Genomic DNA, 27317 nt, shown 5'->3' with positions numbered 1-27317 from the left:
TAAACAGGTAATGAAACACAACCTCTCCGACAGGGCGATCAGAGAGGTGTCATCTTGTCACTGGGCTGCTCTCAGCCTGGGGGATGAGGCACACTGCTGCTGCACCCAACTTCTGCTTTAGCTACAGACCATTTCCCCCAGTAGCCAAGCAAAGACCGGAACTGTCTGGCCCTGGATAAATAATCTCATTAAATTCTTAGCTGATTGTGTCACTGAAAGGCATGTAAAATATTATTTGGCTCTTTTGGCTCTTTACTGTTTTATTATCAAGCAAATAATTCTCCCTTATTCAGCGGTTTAACATAAGGGCACCATGAGTTGATATTTACAGAGCACAGCATATTGCCTACCAGCTGTGTTGTAAGCGGAAAGGGGGATACCTTGTCTGTTGTACAACTGAATGCATTCAACTGAAATGTGTCTTCCGCATTTAACCCAACCCCTCTGAATCAGAGAGGTGCGGGGGTTTGCCATAATCGACATCCACGTCTTCAGCACCCGGGGAACAATGGGTTGACTGCCTTGCTCAGGGGCAGAACGACATGTAGGCAAGCTTTCCACTATCATGGTGGTAACTGAGAAAATATTCCAAGTGGTTTTAATGGAATCTGACATCTAAGACAAATTGTTGTGTGGTATGTTGACTCACCAGGGTCTTGTATTCAATCTGTTGGCGGATGAGTTTGTCTTCACTGAGGGAGTAGCGCGCCTCCCCGGTGATGCAGTCTATAGGTCCCTTCTCCATCTGCTGCTTGATGGCACAGTACAGCATGAAGAGAGGCTCACCTGCACATTCCTTTGTCCAGGGAGGAACAGAGGATGAGAGGATTGAGAGAGGCAGGAGAGGAGAGACATGCCTGTGAGCTATTCACCCCCGTATGACTGGGATTCAGAGAGCAGAGCATGAGTCATCAACTCTAAACTCACAGGCATCTAAACAAGTTGCTTAGCATTGATTTGTAGAGACCAATAAGACCTGCTGACCTCTGAGGTGAACATTATTGCTCTACATTGTTCATAAAACATATTCATAACACACATCATGGGGCACAAGTGTAATCCAAATGCACATAGAAATCCATCAGGTGTATAATCAATAACAATCATTAGAGGATTGCAGTAATACATCAAGCTGACATCTGCAGTGGTTCCAAGTCATTGATATTACCTTAAGGAATTTGTGAAGTAGGAAGGCAAACCAATTTGTCAGCATCTTCTCTGCAACTGACTCAGTTCTGCAAGAAAGAGACAGACGGATACATTTTTAACAGGTAGATGTCTAAAGGTAGATTGGTCTGATCATGTAGATAGACAAAATGCTTATTAAGAGGTTAATGCTGCTCTGCATGGTCTCAGAGGACTAACACACCAAAACCTGAGTGCCGCTGCTATAGAATAGAACCTATTTGGGCCATGACATAATTGTGCAAAAGCTACTTTGTGTCCTTTCTCTGTGTCAGCAGCACTCATCCCATCATCAAATGCTGTGTGTGCAAGATTAACTGATTTGTTATGTATCAATAGACAAATACCACACTAAAAACATACGTGTATCTTATATCTGATAAAGCAATCCAACGTCAAAGATAACTGTTAAATATTAGCCCTTTGCCTCCCTTTAGAGTTAACCATATATCTGCATTGCAGCCTCCTAACTTGCTCATGCTCTGTCCATCATACTTATATACCTGGCTGTCACTTCTTTCTCATTGCCTGCATTTCATTGTCTTTTCATGAGTGCAGAATGTTTGGGCTAACAAGGTCAGCCTTGCTGCCTCCCATGTTAACTTATCCCTATATTTAATGAGTGTGTCTCAGACCGAGTGCTCCCCCAAACTTTCCTATGAAAGATTTAGCAGGCTTCTCCCAGTCCTGGAAAAACAATGTGCAGAAGAAAGCAAGTTAGAGGGGAGGAAACGTGCGCTACGGCTGAATGTTTCATGAGTGGCACACAGAGGATAAGTCAGACTGACAATGGCTGTCTACACTACATTCCTTCCCCTCTCCCTCTCCCTCTCCCTCTCTCCACTGTCACTGCTCCTGTCTTTCACCTGTCTGCTCTAGCATTATCTATCTGTACCTGCGCAGCAGTAGTTTGGGGTGGTTCTTGCTCTCCAGGTTGCGCTCGATGAGGTCAGAGAGGAGGTGTTTGAGCACGTCGGTGGCGTACTCCAGACGTCCCTGCAGCGCAGTCATGATGAGCGAGGCCACGTAGCCGCGGTCACGCATGGAGAAGGAACGCTGGAGCTCCAGAGTACGGATAAAGGTCAGCAGGAACACCTTGTTATTCACCAGCTGGGCAAACTGCTTCAGGGCCTTCTCCATACCCTGCTGCCCGCTTCCAGACACCTACACACACAGAGACACACACATAACCCTCAGTTAGAGAGTAGAGGGATCTTGCGTCGGGCTTATGATCCGTTTTGTCTCCCAATTGTAAAATGATTCACCTATGTATGCCATATTGGTTGTGTTGGTTAGATATTCTGATTCTACAAATCATTAACAGTTAAAGTAGATGACAAGGGGTCAGGTGTGGCCAGGTTTGTAGTGGTGGTAATGGTTGGTTACCTCCAGCTCCCTGAGTACAGGATGGTCATCAATGCCAGGGAAGAGGACCCTCATGGTATAGGTGCGGTAGTCCAGGTGGGGGATCCCAGCCCTGTCCAGGTCACTGGTCAGCTCGTTGATGTCAGTCTGCAGCTCAGCGAACGCTGTGCACAATTACAGAGAATGAGAATGATTGGAGGAATTTAGTCCATATTCTAGCAATTTGGGAGTTATCAGCATTATATTTTTCTCAGTTGTCTGATTACGTGCTGGTCAGACTCACCTTCCTTGCACTCCAGAGCCACCCGAGACTCCAGGGTGTCCATCTGCATCTGCAGGCGTTTGAGAGTGAGGTCATTCTCGTGCGACTTTCGTCTGTAGGCCAATAGGACAATGAAAACGATGATGAGCAGCAGGCCTCCTCCAGCCGTGATGCTGAAGATGGCGGGGAGGGTGAGCAGGCTGTCTGAGCGGATGTGGACTGCACCAGGAGAGATGTGGAGACCACCCACCTGGACCTGTACATTGGCAATAAACCATAAACACACGTGTACAAAGGCCATAAATCAAATAGACTTTAACAGACAGGGAAACCATACTGAACAATAGTTTCCTTTTATACCTTTGTTTGACCTTGGTCAAGCTGCATTTTACTTAATAGTTTATCTAGATCTGGACTTAGACAGACAGAATGACTGACCAGGACTTTGTGCTGGCCTGTGAGGTTTGGGGGCTCACAGAGGAGCTGTGTGTCAGAGACGGTGAGGGAGCACGGTGTGTCCCCGATCAGCACAGTGTAGTTCAGCCTGGCCCCTCCAGATGCTGAGGGCACCAGGTTGCGCCCCTGCAACACAGAGAGGGAAACCCCACATCCATCAGGTCAGTAGATAGAACTCATCATCTAATGACAATTGTGCTACAGTTACGGGCTGCCCTAGGCTGGGCTGGGCTGTCTTACCTTGAGTATGATGGGGGAGCCAGGTTTCTGCTCCAGCACCCCAGACAAGCTGAGGGGCTCCAGGTAAGGGTTGGGGTAGTAGATGAAGCTTGTACTGTTGTAGGTGAGCAGGGCCTGCACATTGTTGAAAACAAAACCAAACTCTTCCACGTGTTTCACTGACTCCTGCTCCAGTGTGTACTCTGCCTTCAGGGAGGGAGCGAAGCAGATTATCGTGGTGGTGTTGAGCACCTTACACACCTGGGGAAAGATCCACAGACAGTGACAGACAAGCAAAGATAAATATTTGTCAAGAGTTTTGAAATTATAATTGGCCACCATTTATCAGTACTATACAAGATACTGGACAGGAGAAAGAGATATCCTACTATGTTATCAGTGGACAGACTCACATTGACAGACTCGTGGCCGGCGTACTTGACCCTGACCCTCGGCTCCTGCACCACATCCAGGTTGGTCCCGGTCACCATCAGGGTAGTGTGTCCACTATGAAACACAACGCACTCACATATATACACATCCATATTGGCCTCTGAATAGGTGAGCAAGATAAACTGTCAGTTTCCTCTGCTTCCTTTCGTTATCAAAGACCTCTGAATAGGTGAGCCAAGATAAACAGTTTCCTCTGCTTCCTGTCGTTATCAAAAGCCTCAGAATAGGTGAGCCAAGATAAACAGTTTCCTCTGCTTCCTGTCGTTATCAAAAGCCTCAGAATAGGTGAGCCAAGATAAACAGTTTCCTCTGCTTCCTGTCGTTATCAAAAGCACCTCATTTGCATTGAACTGTGCTTTGGTACTAAGAAAACATCTAATTGTTCTGGCCAGATTGAACGGTTCTGCCAGCTGGCTTCCTATTTATTCATCTATCAGGTATCCATGGCTGGCATTTTATGAAAGCTACATGATTGTGCTACATATATGTGGATGCCATTAACACAAACAAACTAGCCGCGATATCATGTAGAGCTCCGAAATGTTTGAGAGTGTGGGAATAGAGACCCACCTGAAGAGAAGAGAGAAACTAAATGAAAAAGGGGCACATCTGTCTAGTCAGCTTGAGACGAATCCAATCATTCCCACACTTCAAAGGATACCTAAGCCTAGGTGGCCACATGGTGTGACTGCACACAGATGATGAGACGATGGGACTTTGATTATAAGTCTGTGAAATCCCCTGTCAGTTGACAGAGTAGAAAGCCAGTAGCCATGCCGCTGCACCACTTCTCCCTGGCTGGCTGTCTCCATGTCAAGTCACATACAGCCTTGCACCAACCATCATGCATAATATGTGACTGGAAGGCCAGCTGAGCAGGCTGCTGTGGTTCCTTGCACCTTCACTCACCTTATTCTTCAGTAATATATAGCTGAACCAAATGGAGGGGGTGGGTGGGGGGGGCATAAATAGGAGGTTATCAAAATATTATCAAAATATCAGGTTGGACACACAACTTATTAGCTGGGAGGTTTGTTGTACCTAGTGATGCTCCACTCTGGCTCGATGCGCTGGACTGTGGGATCCTCGATGTATTCAAAGCCCAGGGTTCCTGGCACCATGGCCAGATCTACACTGAGACTGACCTGCACCAGGGTGGCGCCCGTCACAGAGGGTGCCGAGAAACACACGATCTCCGACATGGTCCGCCTGGGAAAACCAACAAGGAATACCAATAGGGTTCAATTCCCTTGATTCTGTCTGTACCTGCTCTTTACCGTGATGGGAATCTTAACTCTACTACAGTGAGTTATGCACATTACAATGCAGGGCAAGTGAGCATTATGGTCTGCCCCTCCCTCGTTAGAGATGAAACATAGTAATTAGAGGATTTCTAGCTAATGGTGCCTTTTCTTCACCCTCCTGAGACTCACAATGAGGACCCTTTTTGATCTTTAAATAGATCTCTAAAAATAAGAGTAGAAAACAATGCACTGTCCTGGCTTTCAGCCTTTCCACAGGCACTTTCATCAAGTCCCCACTTTTATATAAGGGTCTTTGTAGGAGCTTCAGTAGAGTGTTCTCGGGTTGGCTTGTTCCTGTGCACTCACCTGTACAGCTCACAAGTCTGGTTTCCAAAGGTAACGTTCACACTGCTCCCAGCACCCAAGTTCTCCCCCACGATGGTGACCTTAGTGCCCCCAGACTCAGGCCCTCGGCCAGGGGTCAGTCCCACCATGGTAGGGGTCTATGAAAAAATACTTTTCTCAATATTCCACATGGCATGCTACTTTGTGGACTTTTTGTTGATGACTCATATGATAGTGTATGAGAACAAACTGTTCCAAAGCAATAATACTGTGGTAGAGAGATGTGTTCTATGTATGGATCTGGATGCAGATCATACCTCAAAGGAGTAGAGCTGGGAGGACTGAGTTCGTAGTTCTGGTCTACATTCACCAACACACAGCTGGACTGGACCAGGTGCACTTCCCTGAGACGTAGAGGCCATTTTACACACAATCCTGTCAGAACACACACACACACAGAGAGAGAGAGAGAGAGAGAGAGAGATAGATAGAAATATAGATAGAGAGAGGGAGAGCGAGAGAGAGAGGGAGGGAGAAAAGGAGGGAGAAAAGGAGAAAAGGAGGGAGGGAGAAAAGGAGAAAAGGAGGGAGGGAGAAAAGGAGAAAAGGAGGGAGAAAATGAGAAAAGGAGGGAGGGAGAAAAGGAGGGAGGAATAGAGAAAGGAGGGAGAGAAAGAGCTTACTGTGCTGTTCACGTTTTTCAATTGAAGAAAAAGTGCTGTTTTCTGTTGCTCTCTAGACAATGTGATTGAAGCTTAAAGTGGTAGGTCAATATGGAGGGCCATCTTTCTTCCTAATGAAAAACCAAAAGCACCAATATAACAGCAATAATAAACTCCACCACATCCACTACCCACCATTACCTCCATCACCATGGCAACAGTGTGTTCTCGATAAATCAGTTAGCCTGTCAGGTCAATAAGATAATGTAGAACGCAATGAATAAGTCATTATACAAACTGACCTACAATAACATTTATGTTTGTTATGACATGTTTTAAAGCACTGTATGGGGTCTAAATTAATAGTCACAGAAAAGTATTGCTAAGTCTTAGGGATAAACCTTTCACCCCGACAACAGGACCCAATGAGTCCTCTTCTCTCCACCCTCTGCTGTCAGGAGAGTTTTCAGTTTTTCTGCTGGCATGTTCCTTTTTTATACAAGGATATAAATAAGGTCCCTTCATCCATGGCCCAATCGAATTACATGGCTGTGAGAGAAACACATGGCTAACAGATTGTCTCTGCAGTCAGTGACATGCGGCGCATTTCAATTACAGCAGTGCCGTCAGCCTCACAACGGCACACAAAACAGCTCTGCTCTCTACTCCTCAGCACACTAAAGAAAGCCTGCTGCAACCTGTATATCTTTATGTTCATCATTAGTTATAGTGTGTGTGTTTGTGTGTTTGTGTCTGTGTGTGTGGACGTGTTTAACTACAGTTGAAGTCGAAGTTTACATACACTTAGGTTGGAGTCATTAAAACTCGTTTTTCAACCACTCCACAAATTTCTTGTTAGCAAACTATAGTTTTGGAAAGTCAGTTAGGACATCTACTTTGTGTATGACACAAGTAATTTTTCCAACAATTGTTTACAGACAGATTATTTCACTGTATCACAATTCCAGTGGGTCAGAAGATTATACACGAAGTTGACTGTGCCTTTAGACAACTTGGAAAATTCCAGAAAATGATGACATGGTTTTAGAAGCTTCTGATAGGCTAATTGACATCATTTGAGTCAATTGGAGGTGTGCCTGTGGATGTATTTCAAGACCTACCTCCAAGCTCAGTGCCTCTTTGCTTGACATCATGGGAAAATCAAAGGAAATCAGCAATGACCTCTGAAAAAAAGTTGCAGACCTCCACATGTCTGGTTCATCCTTGGGAGCAATTTCCAAATGCCTGAAGGTACCACGTTCATCTGTACAAACAATAGCATGCAAGTATAAACACCATGGGAACACGCAGCCGTCATACTGCTCAGGAAGGAGACGCGTTCTGTCTCCTAGAGATGAACGCACTTTCGTGCGAAAAGTGAAAATCAATCCCAGAACAACAGAAAATTACCTTGTGAAGATGCTGGAGGAAACAGGTACAAAAGTATCTATATACACAGTAAAATGAGTCCTATATCAACATAACCTGAAAGGCCGCTCAGCAAGGAAGAAGCCACTGCTCCAAAACCGCCATAAAAAAGCCAGACTACAGTTTGCAACTGCACATGGGGACAAAGATTGTACTTTTTGGAGAAATGTCCTCTGGTGTGTTGAAATGTTATGTTTGGAGGAAAAAGGGGGAGGCTTGCAAGCTGAAGAACACCATCCCAACCGTGAAGCACGGGGATGGCAGCATCATGTTGTGGGGTTGCTTTGCTACAGGAGGGACTGGTGCACTTCACAAAATAGATGGCATCATGAGGATGGAAAATTATATGGATATATTGAAGCAAATTCTCAAGACATCAGTCAGGAAGTTAAAGCTTGGTCGCAAATGGGTCTTCCAAATGGACAATGACCCCAAGCATACTTCCAAACTTGTGGCAAAATGGCTTAAGGACAACAAAGTCAAGGTATTGGAGTGGCCATCACAAAGCCCTGACCTTAATCCTGTAGAAAAATCTGTGGGCAGAACAGAAAAAGCGTGTGCGAGCAATGAGGCCTACAAACCTGACTCAGTTACATCAGCTCGGTCGGGAGGAATGGGCCAAAATTCACCCAACTTATTTTTGGGAAGCTTGTGGAAGGCTACCCGAAAAGTTTGACCCAAGTTAAACAATTTAAAGGCAATGCTACCAAATACTAATTGAGTGTATGTAAACTTCTGACCCACTGGGAATGTGATGAAATAAATAAAAGCAAAAATAAATAATTATATTATTATATTCTTAAAATAAAGTGGTGATCCTAACTGACCTAAGACAGGGAATTTTTACTAGGATTAAATGTCAGGAATTGTGAAAAACTGAGTTTAAATGTATTTGGCTGAGGTGTATGTAAACCTCTGACTTCAACTGTATATTTGTAGGGACCAGAAGTTGCCACAAGAGTAGTAAACAAACAAAACCAACTGTGGACATTTTTTTGTCCCCAAAATGTCTAATGCAATTTCTAGGGGGGTTCAGGTTAGAATTAATGTTATGGTTAGAATTAGGTTTAGGGTTAGGAGCTACGGTTAGTTTTAGGGTTAGGGTTAGGTTTAGGGCTAGGGTTAGGTTTTGGTGTTAAGGCTATGGGGAGTCTGGGTGCTTCTGTACGTTTTGGTTCTTACTGTTCTGCAGTGATGTAGCCCTCTTCCTGTGGGGTACACTGAACCCCTGCCACCTCCACATTGCCCACCAGCTCAGAGAAGGACAGGCCCAAGTTCAGGCCCTGGATGGTGACCAGTGTTCCCCCCTCTGGAGGCCCTGCCACTGGGCTCACCTACAGGAAGGCAAGGGGGGCATGGAGAAGGAACAGATTTATGGTGGCAGCACACAAGTAGTGTAATATTTTCAATACATGATAACAGATTAATGCATTGCATCACTATGCACAAAAACAACTATGCAGAGGCTCTATCTAAAATGGATTGACCACACAAAGAGCCTTCAGGCCTGTTGAGCAGTGCTCTCCCAGTTCCCAGCAGCAGGCAGTAGCAGTCCGGGTCTGAATCAATTCACTCCCAGACTGCCACTGAAACACTAATAATGTGACAGGGACTTCAAAGGCTCATGGCTCTTTGAAGTTGGAGCAGTAATTCTCTGTGGCTGTCTGACCTACTGTGTCTCTCTCATTCTAAAAAATGAACAGTGTGTTGGGGCCAAGAACACTCATTGCCACCCAAGGGCATAACTTAAGGTTGCATTAATTTGGCACAAGCTGTATGTCTGATATAGTCTTATTTATACAACGGGTGGGTCTAATCCTCGATGCTGATACGTTAAAACCGCATTCCAGCCGGTGTCTATTCCACAAGCTACCACCAGTCTTGCTCATGTCTAAGGACTGATCTCAATGGTTTTTACTGGTTATTTCTGAGATGGCCTCTTATCACTAAGGCCATATGATGGATAATGGTGAAGGTTAAAGTAGGGGTTAGTTGTAAAAGATAAGGGTCTGACTGACTAACCTCAGTTATGCGTGGGTTGGTACACTTAACGTTCCTGGTGGACACGTCGAGCCAGCGGCTGGCGTAGGGGCTGATGGGCAGGCAGTGCTGCCTCATGGTGCAACGGCCTTCTCCACTGCACCAGCCACACTGGAACTTCCTCTCAGCCCGCAGACACATGCCACAGCTGTCCCGCTGGGCACCACACTTATACAGGTGCACTGTGGAATACAGGAGGACCGCAGTTGAATTACATTCAGTGCTTGTACACTGAGTGTACAAAACATTAAGAACACTTCCTAATATTGAGTTGCACCCCTCTTTGGCCTCAAAACAGCCTCAATTCACTGGGGCATGGACTTTACAAGGTGTCAAAAGCATTCCCCAGGGACTCTGGCCCATGTTGACTCCAATGCTTTTACACACTTGTGTCAAGTTGGCTGGATGTCCTTTGAGAGGTGGACCATTCTTGATACACACTGGAAACTGTTGAGCGTGAAAAACCCAGAAGTGTTGCAGTTCTTGACACAATCAAACTGGTGCACCTGTCACCTACTACCATACCATGTTCAAAGGCACTTACATGTTTTGTCTTGCCCATTCCCCCTCTGAATGGCACACATACACAATCCATGTCTCAGTTGTCTCAAAGCTTAAAAAATATTCTTTAACCTGTCTCCTCCCCTTCATCTACATGACGTCAATAGGGGATCATAGCTTTCACCTGGTTAGTCTATGTCGTGAAAAAAAGCAGCTGTTCCTAATGTTTTGTACAGTCAGTGTAAATTTGACAGTATTTAGATATTGAATGGCACTATTCTAAAACCAAATACACACTCAAGCAGGATAATGGAGAGATCTAAGAGTTAGTGAGAAATCAAAATGGTAAACACAAAAGTCCATCCTCACAGCCCAGATGATTGGCTAGGACTAATAACACAGTAGAGAGTGCCATGTGAACGTTCTCCCAAGACTGAGTGAAAGCCTTGGCATGGGCTAAACCCCATCCATCCCAGAGTAAGAGCTTTCCACTCCTCAGCCATGGCAGACAGTGATGGATGGCAGAGGCACCTTTAATCTTATCTGGATTGTCGATGATGAAATTGCCATTCCAAATGATGGAGAGGTCCACTGCCAGGTCACTGATCCTCACACCCTCATATATGTACTGCCGGAGAGAGAGAGGTAGGAAGAGGGAGAGAAAGAGGGGTGGGAGAGGGAGGAAGAGAGAGAGATAAGGCTTTTAACCACCTGTCATTTCTATGATCACTGTCTGCTCCTCTCCACTGTGCATGGCCATATTGGGACAGGACTCTGCTGGGAATGGAGAGGCTGTTCATCTAGTGCTGAGGAAAATTGGCTTTTTACTGGACGTGAGATAGGAGAGTGAGGTATAGATGCATTAAAAATGGATTGTGTGTCATGTAGTCTATACAGCACTGTCTGACACTCATCCTCACTGTCGACTATCTGAGACGTTAACCTATTATGTCCCTATTACGTGCACCTTTGAATGACACTAATGTTTGGTTTCAGACATAAATTAAATGTTTTAGTCATTCCGCTGCAGACAGCCTACTTCTTATTTGATCAAGACATGGCAAACCTGAGCTCATCTCAATGGGATGAGATCAGATTCAGAATGCTCTCAGAGACTAGCTCAGATGTAATTCACTAGACTACAGATAATGGTCCTGGATAATGCACAATCAGGCTGAGGCTGGTGTCAGGGGGAGTGTTAGAGAGGGTCACCCAGTCACAGTACGTACCGAGCTGTTCTGGCACTGCACACTGGAGCTGTTGAAGCGCAGGGCGGTGACACGGTGGTTGGTTCCCTGGACGTGGAGCACACACTCGTACCCCCGCTGGCCAGACTGGGGCTGTGGAAGGTTCCGGGCCCTCAGGGTGATGGGTCTCACCTCCCCTGCTGGGATCAGGATCTCCCCAGAGTGCAGCAGCTGGGGGCAGTCCTAGAGAACATATTCCAAGAGTCAAAGGACCTCAGCAGGGGTCTATCAAGGTCTATTAAATTATAAAGATAGATTGCCTAAAGAGTAACATGTTATGGAAATATGGATTAATGAAATCAAATCAAATCAAATTTTATTTGTCACACATACACATGGTTAGCAGATGTTAATGCGAGTGTAGCGAAATGCTTGTGCTTCTAGTTCCGACAATGCAGTAATAACAAGTAATCTAACTAACAATTCCAAACTACTGTCTTGTACACAGTGTAAGGGGATAATGAAATGAAATGAAATGAAATTAATGAAAACATGGATTAATGTGCATTATACAAGAAAATACTGTTAATCTGGTGTATGTTTATCAGTAGCCATGTAGCTACCTCTGAGGCGTTGACCCGGCCCTCCTGAAAGGAGCAACTGAAAGGATTGTGGGTACACAGGTTGCGATATTTACACCAGTGGCAGCGGAAGGTACTGTTCACACAGGACAGACACCTGCAGTGCAAGGAGAGGGACAGATGGACATGTTACACACATCATATGACTAACCAGCCAACAGACATCCCAATGCTTCTAGAGACTCTGTGGCCAAGCACATGCTCTTAGAGAACGGAAGTTCCTAATTACATACAGTTAACTGAACATTATACAGTTCATGGAGAGGTTAGGCTGTTTCCTCAACATTGTACTACTAACACATACTGTTAATACAGCAGTGTTGCAGAGAGAGCAGTATTAGGCACCAGCACACAGTAAGTCAGTATGTTCTGTAACAGCTCTGTATACATAGAACTGGCCTGCCAGGTCCTTTCAGACACAGGATAATTCATTATGGAGGCTGATGTGATGCTGCTGTGCTGTGCTGTGCTGTGCTGTGTGAGGCAGAGTGGGGAGGGGGAGGCTGTTTAGACTTAAATATGAATCACAGCTAGCTACTGTCTCTGACCAGTTTGCTAATGGACACCTCATTTTGATCAAACGGATATGATTTGGCTTTGGACTGTATTTCTATTATGTTAAAGTGGACCTGAAGGTCACGGTCAGGGAACTATGTTTAGGTGTATGTACTCATACTACTCAGTATGTACACTGTTCCTCAGGGAACCAGTCTAGAAACACTAAGTAGAACTAAACAAGCTAACAATGCGTGGTTATCTGCCTAAGGTTGACCTAAATCAAAATGGATGGGTCATTTGAACTTAGGGGTTACCTATCTGCCTGATCTTAAGTGGGGTTGTCCGCATCAATGTCCTAATGAGGTTGGGCCCTACTATCTTTTGAATGCATCAGATAACGTGTGGGCCGGGAAATGAACTTACGTGTGATGCACGCTGCAGTTATAGAACTTGACCTCTGTACTGCCCAGCATTTGACCTGTCTCCTTAGAATTCAGACGCAGCGCAACACCCAACCAGTCTGATGGAGAAAAGCAGAGGGAAGGGAGGAGATTGGTAGTATAGTAGTTGGCTTTATTCAGACTGCTGGTCCTCTGTAAAAGAGTCACATATGTATCACTGAGGATCACAGAGCAATACGTTCTATGTTGGAGCTATATATTTTGTCACCTTGTCCTTCAGGTATGTGTGGGACCTCTTTGCCAGATGGGGACAGGCACATGACTCTGTTGCCATTGACATGGCCCTCCACCTCGGTCTGCTCTCCAAATAAACAGGTGATCCCAGTTGAGAGGTCAGGTACATTGCTCACCTCCAGCAGGAGCTATAGGAGAGGAGCAGAGAGAGATAGCTGGGTTGGAACAGTCTGGTCTATCATGAAACACTGAGGACTTCTTCCCACCATCAAGACTCAGAACACGTCAGAATCAGTTTGATCAGAAGTAAATCATTAACTGTTGACTTACAGGCACACTGTGTGCTGACACGGCAATGCTGTCTGGGTGAGCGATAACTTTCACACAACGTTCGATATCAGTGGCGAACCGGAAGGGCTCTTCTGCTCTCTGGCATTGGTCTCTTCTGGCACACCTGTAGATGGGAACCAGGACATTATTCATTCTCACCGGTGTGAGATAAACATTTTCCTTTAAGGAACATCTAAACGACATCAATGCAAAACGCATCATACTGTGACACTTTCTGTATATTGAAAGTTCCATACATTGAAAACTTGATTGCTGACATGCAAAACAATTAGGGAATTAGGGACTGTATCAACACTGGACTAATGAAACAAATACCAAGATAGTTTTGGCGTGGTATTTTCCTTTAAGGAAATTGATCCCCTATCAGTTTGGTTGGATTGCTCTGCCGAAGGAAATCCAGTTGTACGATGGGATAAATGGATTTTAAGCAGTGAGTGTTTTGTGTAAGGGTTACTTAACATTTTACATTGACATTTTAGTCATTTAGCAGACTCTCTTATCCAGAGCGACTTACAACTACTGCATTCATCTAATTGGCTAGGTGAGACAACCACATATCACAGCTGAGGTAAGTACATTTTCCCTCAATAAAGTACAGATAACTGCCAAACTAATGGAAACACTAAATCAAGGAGTAAATCAAGGATACAAAGTATGTTGACAGCAGGTGTTTCCACACAGGTGTGGTTCCTGAGTTAATTAAGCAATTAACATTCCATCATGCTTAGGGTCATGCATAAAAATGCTGACGACAATGTCCCCATCCACAGGGCACAAGTGGTCACTGAATGGTTTGATGTGCACGAAAACGATGTAAACCATATGCCATGGCCATCTCAGTCACCAGATCTCAACCCAAATGAACACTTGCTGGAGCAGCGCCTGAGACAGCTTTTTCCACCACCATCAACAAAACGCATCCCTCCAATAGAGTTCCAGACAGTTATAGAATCTATGCCAAGGTGCATTGAAGCTGTTCTGGCTCGTGGTGGCACAACGCCCTATTAAGACACTTTTTGTTGATGTTTATTTTATTTTGTCAGTTACCTGTAGTTATCAGCAAATCAGTACTAGTAGAAAATACACATTATTTTTTAAATGAAGTGCCAGGACAGAGAGAGCATTGACTGAACTGACCGGGAGCTGACCCCCGGTAGGGGTGGGAGGGCCAAGAGACCAGAGGTGGCAGAACGGAATGCTCAGGATGGAGTGTAAGGTCTGAGCATAGCCTGAAGGTAGAGTCCTGCATCACGTCGGATACTCACGGTTCCCCACAGTTGACCCACAAAAAATCCGATGGCTGGTCGAATGAAAATATTCTTACAACCCGCGCTTCAGAACAATCATGTTGTGAGTAGGAAACGTTTCAAATCAAGATTATATATTTTTTTTATAAACCCAGAAGCTTGTTGTGTTGAATTGTGCTACTACTTCAATAAAGCTTTGTGGGCGGTGAGACATTTAGGCCTTAAACAGGCCATATAAAGCAGGGAATGGGAATAGCCTAACAGCCTACTACTATGGAAATAAATTGATGTTATTGGCGGGTTACAGATCGGCTTTTGGAACAATTCCATGTGCGTGAGTTTAGTTGATACATTTCGGCATCCTATTCTGTGAGCTTGCAGTGAGTCACTCAGCCTCGAAGCAGGAGGGGAGGGCCGACCCGGCCGGGAGGAAAGATACAGCGATAGTCATAGGATGCGGAAATGGAGGTCAGTGGGGTCAAAGAGGCCGAATCAGGACAGTAGTGAGAGGGATTTAGCAGAAGGTAGAGTTGATAGGATAGAGTAGGAGAGAGTAGTGATGATTGATGTACAGGACCATCTGGGTAGGGGCTGAGTGGGTAGGGTTGGAGGAGAGAGGGAGAGAAAAGGAAACCAAGTAGTGATCAGAAATATCAAGGGGGTTGCAGTACGGTTAGTAGGTGAACAGGATTTAGTAAAGATGAGGTCAAGAGCATTGCCTGCCTTGAGAGTGGGAGGGGACTGGGAAAGGGTGAGCTCAAAAGAGGAAAGGAGTGGGAGGTTGAAGTTGCTCAGTACGATGAGTGGTAAGCCATCGTTGTAAACATTTGCTTATCAAGGTGTCAAGCTCATTGAGGAACTCTCCAATGGCACCTGGTGGGCGATATATGACAACAATGTTAAGCTTTAGTGGACAAGTGACAGTGACAACATGGAATTAAAATGAAGAGAGAGATGGGGAAAATACAACATTTTCACTTAGGAGAAATGAGTAGCCCTGTGCCACCACTATGAATCTCTTCAAATGAGAAATTGTGGTAACTTGGGACGTGCAGATTTAGACATTCAAAATGCACACAAACACACAAACATTGCACTTAAAGGTCCAATGCAACCATTTTTATCTCAATATAAAATCATTTCGGAGTAACAATTAAGTACCTTATCGTGATTGTGTTAAATTAAAATAGTCTAAAAGAAACAAAATTAGCTTCTTAGCAAAAGTCTGGGAGTGGTCTGAGTGGGGAGGGGAATCTGAAAACAGATTGGCAGAGAGGTTTGAAACTCCCTTTCTTATCGGTATATTTACTAATTTACAGGTTATGCCAAAACTCCATCCCACTAAAACAGGCTGAAAGTTCACACGGTCCTTTTAAACAGCTCTAACACAAAAATAAAATTATAATAATTTTCACAATATTATTCTAATCTCATAGTATGGAAATATACACTGAGAATACGAAAAAATAAGAAAACCTGCTCTTTCCACGACTGATAAGGTGAATCCAGGTGTGATCAGGTGAATCCAAGCTATGATCCCTTATTGATGTCAGTTGTTAAATCCACTTTAATCAGTGTAGATGAAGGGGAGGAGACAAGGTAAAGAAGGATTTTTAAAGTCTTGAGACAATTGAGAAATGTATTGTGTATGTGTGCCATTCAGAAGGTGAATGGGAAAGACAAAATAGTTAAGCGCCTTTAAACAGGGTATGGTAGCAGGTGCCAGCGCACCGGCTTGTGTCAAGAACTGCAACGCTGTTGGGTTTTTCACGCTCAACTGTTTCCTGTGTGTATCAAGAATGGTCCACCGCCCAAAGGACACCCAGCCAATTTCACACAACTGTGGGAAGCATTGGAATCAATATGGACCAGCATCCCTGTGGAACATTTGACACATTGTAGAGTCCATGCCCTGACAAATTGAGGCTGTTCTGGGGGCAAAGGGGGTTGCAGCTCAATATTAGTAAGGTGTTCCTAATGTTTGGTATACTCAGTTTATATAAAACACAGATAAATCACGTTTTTGAATGCACTGGGCCTTTAAAAGAATTAGAGGCTCTCTAGGTTGCATCTCTCAGCGATCACACTTCCTTTTGACGGGGATCTAACAATAGAGCGTGTCTCTCTTTCACATGTGTAATGTCCACTGTGGGATGAGACAGTGTTTAATGGACTCTCAGATGTGGTCGAGGGTGACATCTCATGGGAGCCTTCAAAGCGCACAGAGACCTTAACAGTAATTACAAGACAATGAAGGCAGAATGGAAACCCAATGATGGTTGTTGTTCCTGTTGGCTCCTTGATACAGCCAGTATCCATAGGGAGAATAGATACTAACCTCTTAGCTTCTTATCAATTGAAGTGCCCCTGGATACCCATTTCATCTCAGGCGCCCTTTCATTCCCTTTTATTTCATCTCCCCCTCCATGTTAGGCCTGATAGTGCTGTTTGTTCTCCTGTCCTAGACTCTTAGACATTAACACACCACATATACTGTTGAAGTCGGAAGTTTACATAGACTTAGGTTTTTCAACCACTCCACAAATTTCTTGTTAACAAACTATAGCTTTGGCAAGTCGGTTAGGACATCTACTTTGTGCATGACACAAGTAATTTTTCCAACAATTATTTACAGACAGATTATTTAATTTATAATTCACTGTATCACAATTCCAGTGGGTCAATTTATACACTAAGTTGACTGTGCCTTTAAACAGCTAGGAAAATTCCAGAAAATTATGTCATGGCTTTCAAAGCTTCTAATAGGCTAATTTACATAATTTGACTCAATTGGAGGTGTATCTGTGGATGTATTTCAAGGCCTACCATCAAACAGTGCCTCTTTGCTTGACATCATGGGAAAATCAAAAGAAATCAGCCAAGACCTCATCCTTGGGAGCAATTTCCAAATGCCTGAAGGTACTACGTTCATCTGTACAAACAATAGTACGCAAGTATAAACACCATGGGACCATGCAGCCAGGAAGGAGACGCATTCTGTCTCCTAGAGATGAACGCACTTGCGAAAAGTGCAAATCAATCTCAGAACAACAGCAAAGGACCTTGTGAAGATGTTGGAGGAAACAATTACAAAAGTATCTATATCCACAGTAAAACGAGTCCTATATCGACATAACCTGAAAGGCTGCTCAGCAAGGAAGAAGCCACTGCTCCAAAACCGCCATAAAAAAAGCCAGACTACGGTTTGCAACTGCACATGGAGACAAAGATCGTACTTTTTGGAGAAATGTCCTCTGGTCTGATGAACCAAAATAGAACTGTTTTGCCATAATGACCATCATTATGTTTGGAGGAAAAAGGGGGAGGCTTGTAAGCCGAAGAACACCATCCCAACCGTGAAGCACGGGGGTGGCAGCATCATGTCGTGGGTGTGCTTTGCTGCAGGAGTGACTGGTGCACTTCACAAAATAGATGGCATCATGAGGATGGAAAATTATGTGGATATATTGAAGCAACATCTCAAGACATCAGTCAGGAAGTTAAAGCTTGGTCGCAAATGGGTCTTCCCAAATGGACAATGACCCCAAGCATACTTCCAAACTTGTGGCAAAATGGCTTAAGGACAACAATGTCAAGGTATTGGAGTGGCCATCACAAAGCCCTGACCTCAATCCTAAAGAAAATTTGTGGGCAGAACTGTAAAAGTGTGTGCGAGCTAGGAGGCCTACAAACCTGACTCAGTTACACCAGCTCTGTCAGAAGGAATGGGCCAAATTTCACCCAACTTATTGTGGGAAACTTGTGGAAGGCTACCAGAAACATTTGTTAAACAATTTAAACAATTTAAAGGCAATGCTACCAAATACTAATTGAGTGTATGTAAACTTCTGACCCACTGGGAATGTGATGAAAAGGAAACAAAAGGAGAAATAAATAATTCTCTCTACTATTATTCTGACAATAAAGTGGTGATCCTAACTGACCTAAGACAGGGAATTTTTACTATGATTAAATGTCAGGAATTGTGAAAAACTGAGTTTAAATGTATTTGGCTAAGGTGTATGTAAACACACACACACACCCCTATATGGCACGTGGTGCTTTACCTCAACCTGCTTTGGGTGGGAATATACAGTGACTGTATGTCGCATTTTCTAACAGTTTTACTGTAAAGAGACAAGGTGATTATTACACTTAGGAAACCATTCAGTGAACAGTAGCTAGACAGTGAATAATAGCTAGACAGTCAATAGTAGCTCATGGAAGTGGCATACATACAAGTATAATCGTGGGAATTGGAGCAGAAAATGCACTTATGAAAATAGATGAGGAATAAAGTCATTAGGATAAATATGTTCTGTGTTTTGCTAGTCAAGTGGGGTGATAACATAGAGAGGGCTCACCAAGAGCTGCAATTTAGATAATGATGATCGTAGAGATTGCTGAAATGCAAATGCCATATTATAATGCATTAATCCTTTCTGAGGTCTGTTTCGGTGTATTTTCAGAAACACTGCCTGGATTTGAATCTTCTGAATCTCTTCTGCTCTGTCCTGTTCTATTACGTAAACTAACCTGGCGGTCAGATAATTAGGATGTCGAAGATAAGCCTCTTTCACAGTCCTAAATGTTCTAGAGACTGCAGCAGTCCATTTGGTTACCCTCTGCACTACTCTCTGTCTGTAATCCCTCTGTGCTCTGTCCCCATTATCTCAGTCATTCTGCCCCTCCATACCAGCAGTGACAGACAGGCTGTTATCTGTGTGCTCAGTAGCATCATTTTGTATTTGAGGGCTTGTACGACCTCTTACTCCTTTTTTCTTGGGAAATGATGTGATTTGTGTTTTAAAACATGGTCATTGTGCCTTCTGAGAATAGTGTAGTAGTGGACTTACATGTTGAGCAGGACACACCAGCCGCAGTGAGGATCCTCAGAGCTCAGACACTCTCCACAGGTCCCATACTGCTCACAGGCCTCCACTGGGACCTGGGTCACCTACAACACACCAGAGGAAGGCTTAGACGCTTAACATAGGCCATGGAACCTACAACATTCACATGAACAGCACATCATTTACAATTAGTGTAAAACATATTGCTCTATATAACTGCTTCATTATTTGTTCAGCTGGATAATTGTGTGTGATACATTATGTAGTACAGTATGTAATGTATCCATTGAAATAGTGTCCCTGTTGACTTAGTAAACATGATCTAAGGAAATGGGGAAAAGCCTGGTAGTATGTGAAATCTGATTTATTCCGTTAATTGATTGTGGGGGATTCAGCACTAGGTTGAAGATGACAAAGTTAAGACAATATAATAATTCCACACGGCAGCTTTCAGAAATAAATTAATTAATTGGACCAGAATCATTGATAACTATTAGCATCGTTGCTAACTAGCAACACTGGTCTCAATTTTGCAAAGAGTTATTGGATATTAGAATCATGTTGTCTTAACCTTTGTCATCTTCAACCTAAGTTCAACAGAGGAAATAGCTCTGGCAAACAGGCTAAGAAATGAGTTAAGCCACAGCAAAGATAAGCCTGATATCCATGGGTGTGCTCACAGCTTGGATCAGCCTACACACACAGATACACACACACATATACACACACCGCCACCTCTCTGTGTGGACGCCAGGCAAAGCATACGCTCCCATTAGTCGCTGTGATAGACGTTGCTGTTGAGTGGGCAGCGCCAGCCCGTGCATACACAAACAGGTTGAAGCTTTGCTACTTTATACTTTGTTATTATTCTCCCCCTTGACGGACCATGCAAGTCATTTCCCGATGTAAGCAATCACAAATGAAGAGTGGATTATGGATTAGAACGTCTCCGCTTCTCTTGATAGCGTAAATGGGTTCTCTCTCAGTTATGTTGGCAAAACAGATTATCTGCTGCTCTCCGCAAAATCACTTTTTATTTTTTTAAGAAAAAGCTAAATTATTTTAGAAGGGATGGGGGGACAGGCTCTACGTCCAAATCTGACACAGAAAGAGTAATCCTCCCAACCAACCCTAACTCAGATTAGCCTCTCCAAAACTAGCTAAGAAGGGGAATGTGCAGACAGACAGATTGGTCTTGCTGTTACCGTGCCAACAGTATGCCTCTGGTGCTGCTCAGATTTAATGTTCAGCTCACATGATGTGAGTTTATTTGTCCATCGAATTTTACCTGAGCATGCAGGCAAAGCTATGAATCACAATGAGATGACATTTGTCAGCAGACAACATTTTGTTTGAGGACCGCAATTTCCCACACATTTACAGCCCTAGAAATCCCTTGAAATGTAACTACAATTAATTACCACACTAAAATGTGGCAGTCATTTGATGAAAGGCTCAGATTTTTCTCTTTATTCATTTATTTTATTGATAGGACAGCACAAACCTACAGTACACGCTACATAGAGATGCGAGCAAGATAATTCTACCATAGATGGTTATAATTATGGTGTAATATGTTATTTTCAACAGTCATAAACTCTAATCCACTCTGCAAATGTCAACTTTGGCTACTATGCAATCCTCGTCATCTTATATCATGCTCTTGGGGGAAGGGGTTCCAACCTGAGTTAAGTGCGCTAAATGGAACGTAATTCCCTTTTTATGCACTTTTTCTCTATGTGTATTCTGACCTTGAACTGAAGCATCAGAACAGATCATGGCAAACAGTGTTTTAGCTCCGTGGTCTTGGAATTATCTCCAGACCAGCTTGAAACTCCAGGATCTTGTTTCCTTGGAGGAGTTTAAAAGTTTGGTTGACTCAAATTTACATTTGCATTTGACATTTTAGGAATTTAGCAGACACTCTTATCCAGAGGTTAGGAGGTGTTGCGAGGGGTTGTGTGCTGTGGGATTATTTAAGATACTTGTTTCAGATGTTTTTGGAAGATGGACAGTGAGATGCGTGATGCCACTTGGGTGTCAGAAGAGGGGAAGGAGAAAAGTAATTTAGTGTCATCCAAATAGCAATGATAGGCGAGACCATGTGAAGATATGACAGAGACGCGTGACTTGGTGTGTAGAGAAAAGAGGAGAGGGCCTGGAACTGAGCCCTGGGGGACACCAGTAGTGACAGTACGTGGTGCAGACACACATCCTCTCCCCGTCACCTGGTAGGAGAGGCCTGCCAGGTAGGATGCAATCCAAGAGTGTACAGGGCCTGAGATGCCCAGCCCTGAGAGAGTGGAGGAGGATCTCATGGTTCATGGTGTCGAAGGCAGCTGATAGATCTAGGAGGATGAGAACAGAAGAGAGAGTCAGCTTTGCAGTGCGGAGGGCCTCCATGTCACAGAGAAGAGCAATCTCGGTTGAGTGACACGTCTTGAAACCTGACTGGTTAGGGTCAAGAAGAGTTGGTCAGAGAAAGCACGCTCAAGTGTTTTGGAAAGAAAAGAAAGAAGGGATACCGTCGTTTTTTTTATGTCAGAGTAGTATTGGTTTCTTGAAGAAGGGAGCAACTCAGGCCAATTTGAAGTCAGAGGGGACACAGTCAGTGGTCAAGGATGAGTTGAGATGGTCTGGAGAAGGATGAGAAGACAGGGTTGAGCAGGCACGTTGTCGGTAGGCCGGACCTCACTAGTCGCAGGATTTCATCTGGAGAGAGGGGAGAGAAAGAGGTCAAGACGTAGGGTAGTTCTCTATGAGTGGGACTAGTGGACTCAAGAGGCTGAGGGAATGAGTAGCAGATGTCATCAACCTTCTTTTCAAAGTGGTTGATGCAGAGAGAGAGGATGGAGGGGGAGGGGTAGAGGATTGAGGAGGGAAGAGGAGGTGGAAAAGAGCTTCCTAGGGTTAGAGGCAGAAGCTTGACATTTTGAGTGATAGAAAGTGGCTTACGCAGTGGAGACAGATAAATAAAAGGTAGAGGAGGGAGTGGAAGGATGATAGGTCCCCCGGAAGTTTAGTTTCTCAATTTTCACTCAGTTGCCCGCAGCCCTGTTCTGTAAGCTCGCAATGAGTCCCTCAGCCACGGAGCAGGAGGGGAGGGCCGAGCTGGCCGGGAGGAATGGGGATGTTCCGAGTCATAGGATGCGGAAAGGGAGGAGAGTAGGGTCGAAGAATCAGAATCAGGAGACAGGAGGGAGATGGATTTAGCAAAAGTGAGAGATGAAAGGATAGAAGAGGAAAGAGTAGTGGGAGATGGAGAGCGAAGATCATGACCATCTGGGTAGGGGCTGAGTGGCTAGGGTTGGAGGAAAGCGACACAGAGAAGGAAACAAAGTAGTCATTGGAGACCTGGAGGGGGGTTGCAGTGAGATTAGCAGGCAAACAGCCTCTAATAAAGATGAGATCAAGCGTATTACCTGCCTTGTGAGTGGGAGGGGACTGCGAAAGGGTGAGCTCAAAAGAGGCGAGGGGAAAGAGAGAGTTAGAAAGAAATGAATCGAAGGCAGACGTTGGGAGGTTGAAGCCATCATCAGGAAATTAGCTTATCAAGGTGTCGAGCTCATTGAGGAACTCTCTATGGACACCTGGTGGGCAGTAGATGACAACAATTTTAAACTTGAGTGGCATGGAATTCAAATGAGGAGATGGACAGGTAAGAGAGGGAAAACATTTAAAATCTCTGCTTCAGGAGAAATGAGTAGCCTGTGCCACCACCGCGACGACCAGATGCTCTCGGACTATGAGAGAAAACGTAGACAGATGAAGAGAGAGCACCTGGAGTAGCAGTGTTCTCTGGGGTGATCCCTGTCTACGTCAGGGCCAAAAAGTCAAGGGACTGAAGAGCTGCATAGGCTGAGATGAACTCGGCGTTCTTGACCGTTCCAAACGTTGCCAGAGACCAGTAATTCCACATGGGTACACTAAATTAGAAGAGTTGCAGCCAAGGGATGGGAAGTGTCTGTAAAGCCTACAGTGAAAGGAGTGAGCAGGTATAGAAAACACACACATACTGTAGTTGCCAATGCTACAAAAGAGCCAAATGAGATCTGAAAATAACTAGGTAAGATACGAAAGTGAGAATGGTGTGGAGCAGAGTATGTGGGCAGAGTTGAGCAGTCCAGTGTTTCACTTCCTTTCCAACCGCACCCCTAAAAAAACACTCTTCTCTCAGAGGGGGAAAAACTGCTGCTCCAAATACGCTCCATTCATTCAAATTTCCAATTGAACCAACAACCATCTATTTTTGTTACTACCTGGAACTACCATTTGGTTTTGAAGTATTGGCACCAAATGCATTCCAATAAACAACATGAAGAGATGAATGTGGAAGGGTTCATCATTTGTTTTAAATAGGCTACATGTTGTAATAAATAGCATGCAAACACTGAAAAAGACAGGCAGCGTAAGAAGGAACCGAAAATGCATTATTTAGGCTATATAATTAACCTATTATTTCAATTATTTAAAAATTGTAGCCTACAAAGAAATCAATTGTGAAGCATTTGCGAGTACGCCACACTAGTCTGCACACAAGGCTGCACACTAGGCTGCACACTATGCTGCACACTAGGCTGGCAGGAACATTAAGCACTCACCATTTAAACAACATTTTGTTGTATTAAACAGTTATAGTCTATAAATTGTGCATATAGTCTGTGATTTACTTAGAATTAAATACCCATTTTACAGTGCCTTTGAATTCACTTTTATAAACACGAGTTTGGCCAGAGGCTGTGGCTTCAGGCTCGTGCCCGGAGAGCAGGCCAGCAATGGAGAATACCCTCTCCGTGCTTGCATAGACACTGTGGATACTAAACACCCTTCAGGCCACTCTTGCCAGGCTGAGCAGGGATGCAGAGTTTTTTTTCTATAGGTAAGCCTAAATATTTTTGGGAAAAGAACCCTATCAAAATGAAAGCTCCTTGAAAGAGGTAACATGTCTGGCCTATTGGGCCAAAATCTATGATAGCCCATTGTATAGATAATAGAACAAACATTAACAAAGCTTTTAAGAGATCAGATTTTTTGTTTAGAAAAACTTTGCTACAATGACACACTTAGCTAGCTACCCACTTAATGTATTTATGTTAGCATGTGCACGTATTACACCTTCATGCTTTTGGGATATGTGTCTTTTCAGATTCCACAATGACATAGTTGTGGACACTACAGCACTCTCTTGCTGTTGGTCCTCCTCATCTTTGTAAGTCACCTTGATTTTGCACCTGTGTGTTTTATCAGTTTCTTTAAACTCCATGACAGTAGCTAAAGCAAGGGGCTATAGCAGCACACAAGTAGCCTACAATTGCATGCTGGGCCGGGTATGCCCTGAGCTCGTGAAGTGAAGTGATGCCTAAGGTGGTGCTACTGAAGGTGAAATTGGAGCAAGCGAGAAGGCCAATGCTCCAGCCTTTTGGAAACTCGCTCTGCGCTCCAGTCAAATTGAGCACGCTCCGTTCTGGTGTGAAGCCTTCCTCTCTTTCCTTCCTTGAACACCTCGGCAGGACCGTCTTTGCTTCCGCGACGGTCTTAGTTTTGCGACGAGACCCCCACTTACAGCTGCCGCTGAGAAAACAGGGGAGACTGAAGTACTAATACCAGTGGTGGAAAAAGTACTCAATTGTCATACTTGAGTAAAAGGAAAGATATAAGTGAAAGTCACCCAGAAAAATACTACTTGAGTAAAAGTCTAAAAGAATTTGGTTAAATATACTTAAGTATCAAAAGTAAAAGTACAAGTATAAATAATTTCAAATTCCTTATATTAAGCAAAGCAGATGGCCACATTTCTTTATTTTGTTATTTACAGATAGCAAGGGACACACTCCAACACTCATAACACACATAATATACAAACGTAGCATGTGATTACCTGGGATGTACATCATTTTCTTTAGGAATAAGAGTAAAACTAAAAGTTGTCAAAAATATAAATAGTAAAAGGACAGATACCCCAAAAACGACTTAAGTAGTACTTTAAAGTATTTTTACTTAAGTACTTTACACCACTGAATAATACTAATAGCTAACTCTCTTGCAAAGGTGAAGAGCACACCTCCCGATACTAATTGCTGATTGCCTAGGAGAGGAGAAACAACTCCCCCTCCAATACAGCCACTGATTACAAAAACAATAGTTACAAATTGCCCTGGCCCTTAATCCTGGGTGATGTGTCAACAATCATCTGCTAGTACTAGTTAATAGCTGTCAGCAATTCACATACCAGGTAGGCTACTGGGAATACAGGAAGCACTTAAAGTAGATGGCCCTTTTTTATTTATTTTTTTATTTTACCTTTATTTAGCCAGGCAAGTCAGTTAAGAACAAATTCTTATTTTCAATGACGGCCTGGGAACAGTGGGTTAACTGCCTGTTCAGGGGCAGAACGACAGATTTGTACCTTGTCGGCTCGGGGGTTTGAACTCGCAACCTTCCGGTTACTAGTCCAACGCTCTAACCACTAGGCTACCCTGCCGCCCCAGATGGCCCTATCTAGTTAAAAGACAAAACTAGACAACAACAGATAAAGACAAAAATTATACTTATCACTCCTGGAGATATCACGAGTATAGGAATGTGAAGAATGTGATCGTCATTAGGACTTGATGCGGTGGTACATATGATATATTTTGTATGTATATGTATGTTTGTAATTTAAATGTATGTGTGTCTACGTCCCACAGCATTTTTTTATGGTGTCTACTACATATGTCTGTAAGTTGTTACAGTATGTCTGATATTTGTCTCAAACATTGTTCCCCTCTGCTCCTGTCTTGGTTGACCAAGTGTCTCTTAAATGAGATGAACCTGAATAAATAAAAGTAAAATAATTGCGAATAGCATGCTATTCATTTGGGGTGGAGCTCGAATAAATCAAATCAAAGTTGATTTGTCGCGTGCGCCAAATACAACAGGTGTAGTAGACCTTACAGTGAAATGCTTACTTACAGGCTCTAACCAATGGTGCGAGAAAAAAAAGGTGTGTGTGTGTGTGTGTGTGTGTAGGTAAGTAAAGAAATAAAACAACAGTAAAAATACATTTGAAAAAAGAGTAGCAAGGCCCTATACAGACACCTGTTAGTCAGGCTTATTGAGGTACTATGTACATGTAGGTATCGTTAAAGTGACTATGCATATATGATAAACAGAGAGTAGCAGAAACGTAAAAAGAGGGGTTGGCAGGTGGTGGGACACAATGCAGATAGCCCGGTTAGCCAATGTGCAGGAGCACTGGTTGGTCCGGTCAATTTAGGTAGTATGTACATGAATGTATAGTTAAAGTGATGATGCATATAAGATAAACAGAGAGTAGCAGAAGCGTAAAAAGAGGGGTTGGCGGGTGGTGGGACACAATGCAAATAGTCCGGGTAGCCATTTGATTACCTGTTCAGGAGTCTTATGGCTTGGGGGTAAAAACTGTTCAGAAGCCTTTTTGTCCTAGACTTGGCACTCCGGTACTGTTTGCCATGCGGTAGTAGAGAGAACAGTCTATGACTGGGGTGGCTGGGGTCTTTGACAATTTTCAGGGCCTTCCTCTGACACCGCCTGGTGTAGAGGTCCTGGATGGCAGGCAGCTTTGCCCCAGTGATGTACTGGCCCATACGCACTACCCTCTGTAGTGCCTTGCAGTCGGAGGCCGAGCAATTGCCGTACCAGGCAGTGATGCAAGTAGTCAGGATGCTCTCGATGTTGCAGCTGTATAATTATCCTTTTGAGGATCTGAGGACCCATGCCAAATC

At 43.9% G+C, this 27317-nt stretch overlaps 1 protein-coding gene across 1 annotated transcript in view; it reads right to left on the bottom strand.

The window, feature by feature from the left end:
- Positions 1–27317, bottom strand: part of LOC139371181 (plexin-A2-like) — a 48415-nt gene that overhangs the window by 5919 nt on the left and 15179 nt on the right. Inside the window, exons 4-23 of the mRNA XM_071111344.1 lie at positions 19576–19676; positions 13452–13575; positions 13156–13309; positions 12910–13006; positions 11971–12085; positions 11390–11590; positions 10692–10788; positions 9642–9841; positions 8802–8953; positions 5847–5964; positions 5551–5687; positions 4982–5149; positions 3901–3994; positions 3509–3748; positions 3251–3394; positions 2834–3068; positions 2572–2714; positions 2081–2349; positions 1169–1235; positions 650–796 (exon numbers count right to left, since the gene is read on the bottom strand). Of these exons, the coding sequence (XP_070967445.1) occupies positions 650–796; positions 1169–1235; positions 2081–2349; positions 2572–2714; positions 2834–3068; positions 3251–3394; positions 3509–3748; positions 3901–3994; positions 4982–5149; positions 5551–5687; positions 5847–5964; positions 8802–8953; positions 9642–9841; positions 10692–10788; positions 11390–11590; positions 11971–12085; positions 12910–13006; positions 13156–13309; positions 13452–13575; positions 19576–19676 (3003 nt within the window). The remainder of the gene's footprint in view (positions 1–649; positions 797–1168; positions 1236–2080; positions 2350–2571; positions 2715–2833; positions 3069–3250; positions 3395–3508; positions 3749–3900; positions 3995–4981; positions 5150–5550; positions 5688–5846; positions 5965–8801; positions 8954–9641; positions 9842–10691; positions 10789–11389; positions 11591–11970; positions 12086–12909; positions 13007–13155; positions 13310–13451; positions 13576–19575; positions 19677–27317) is intronic.

Source organism: Oncorhynchus clarkii, chromosome 17 (genome assembly GCF_045791955.1).
Source record: "Oncorhynchus clarkii lewisi isolate Uvic-CL-2024 chromosome 17, UVic_Ocla_1.0, whole genome shotgun sequence".
NCBI lineage: Eukaryota > Metazoa > Chordata > Actinopteri > Salmoniformes > Salmonidae > Oncorhynchus > Oncorhynchus clarkii.
This window is presented reverse-complemented; position numbering and strand designations above follow the sequence as displayed.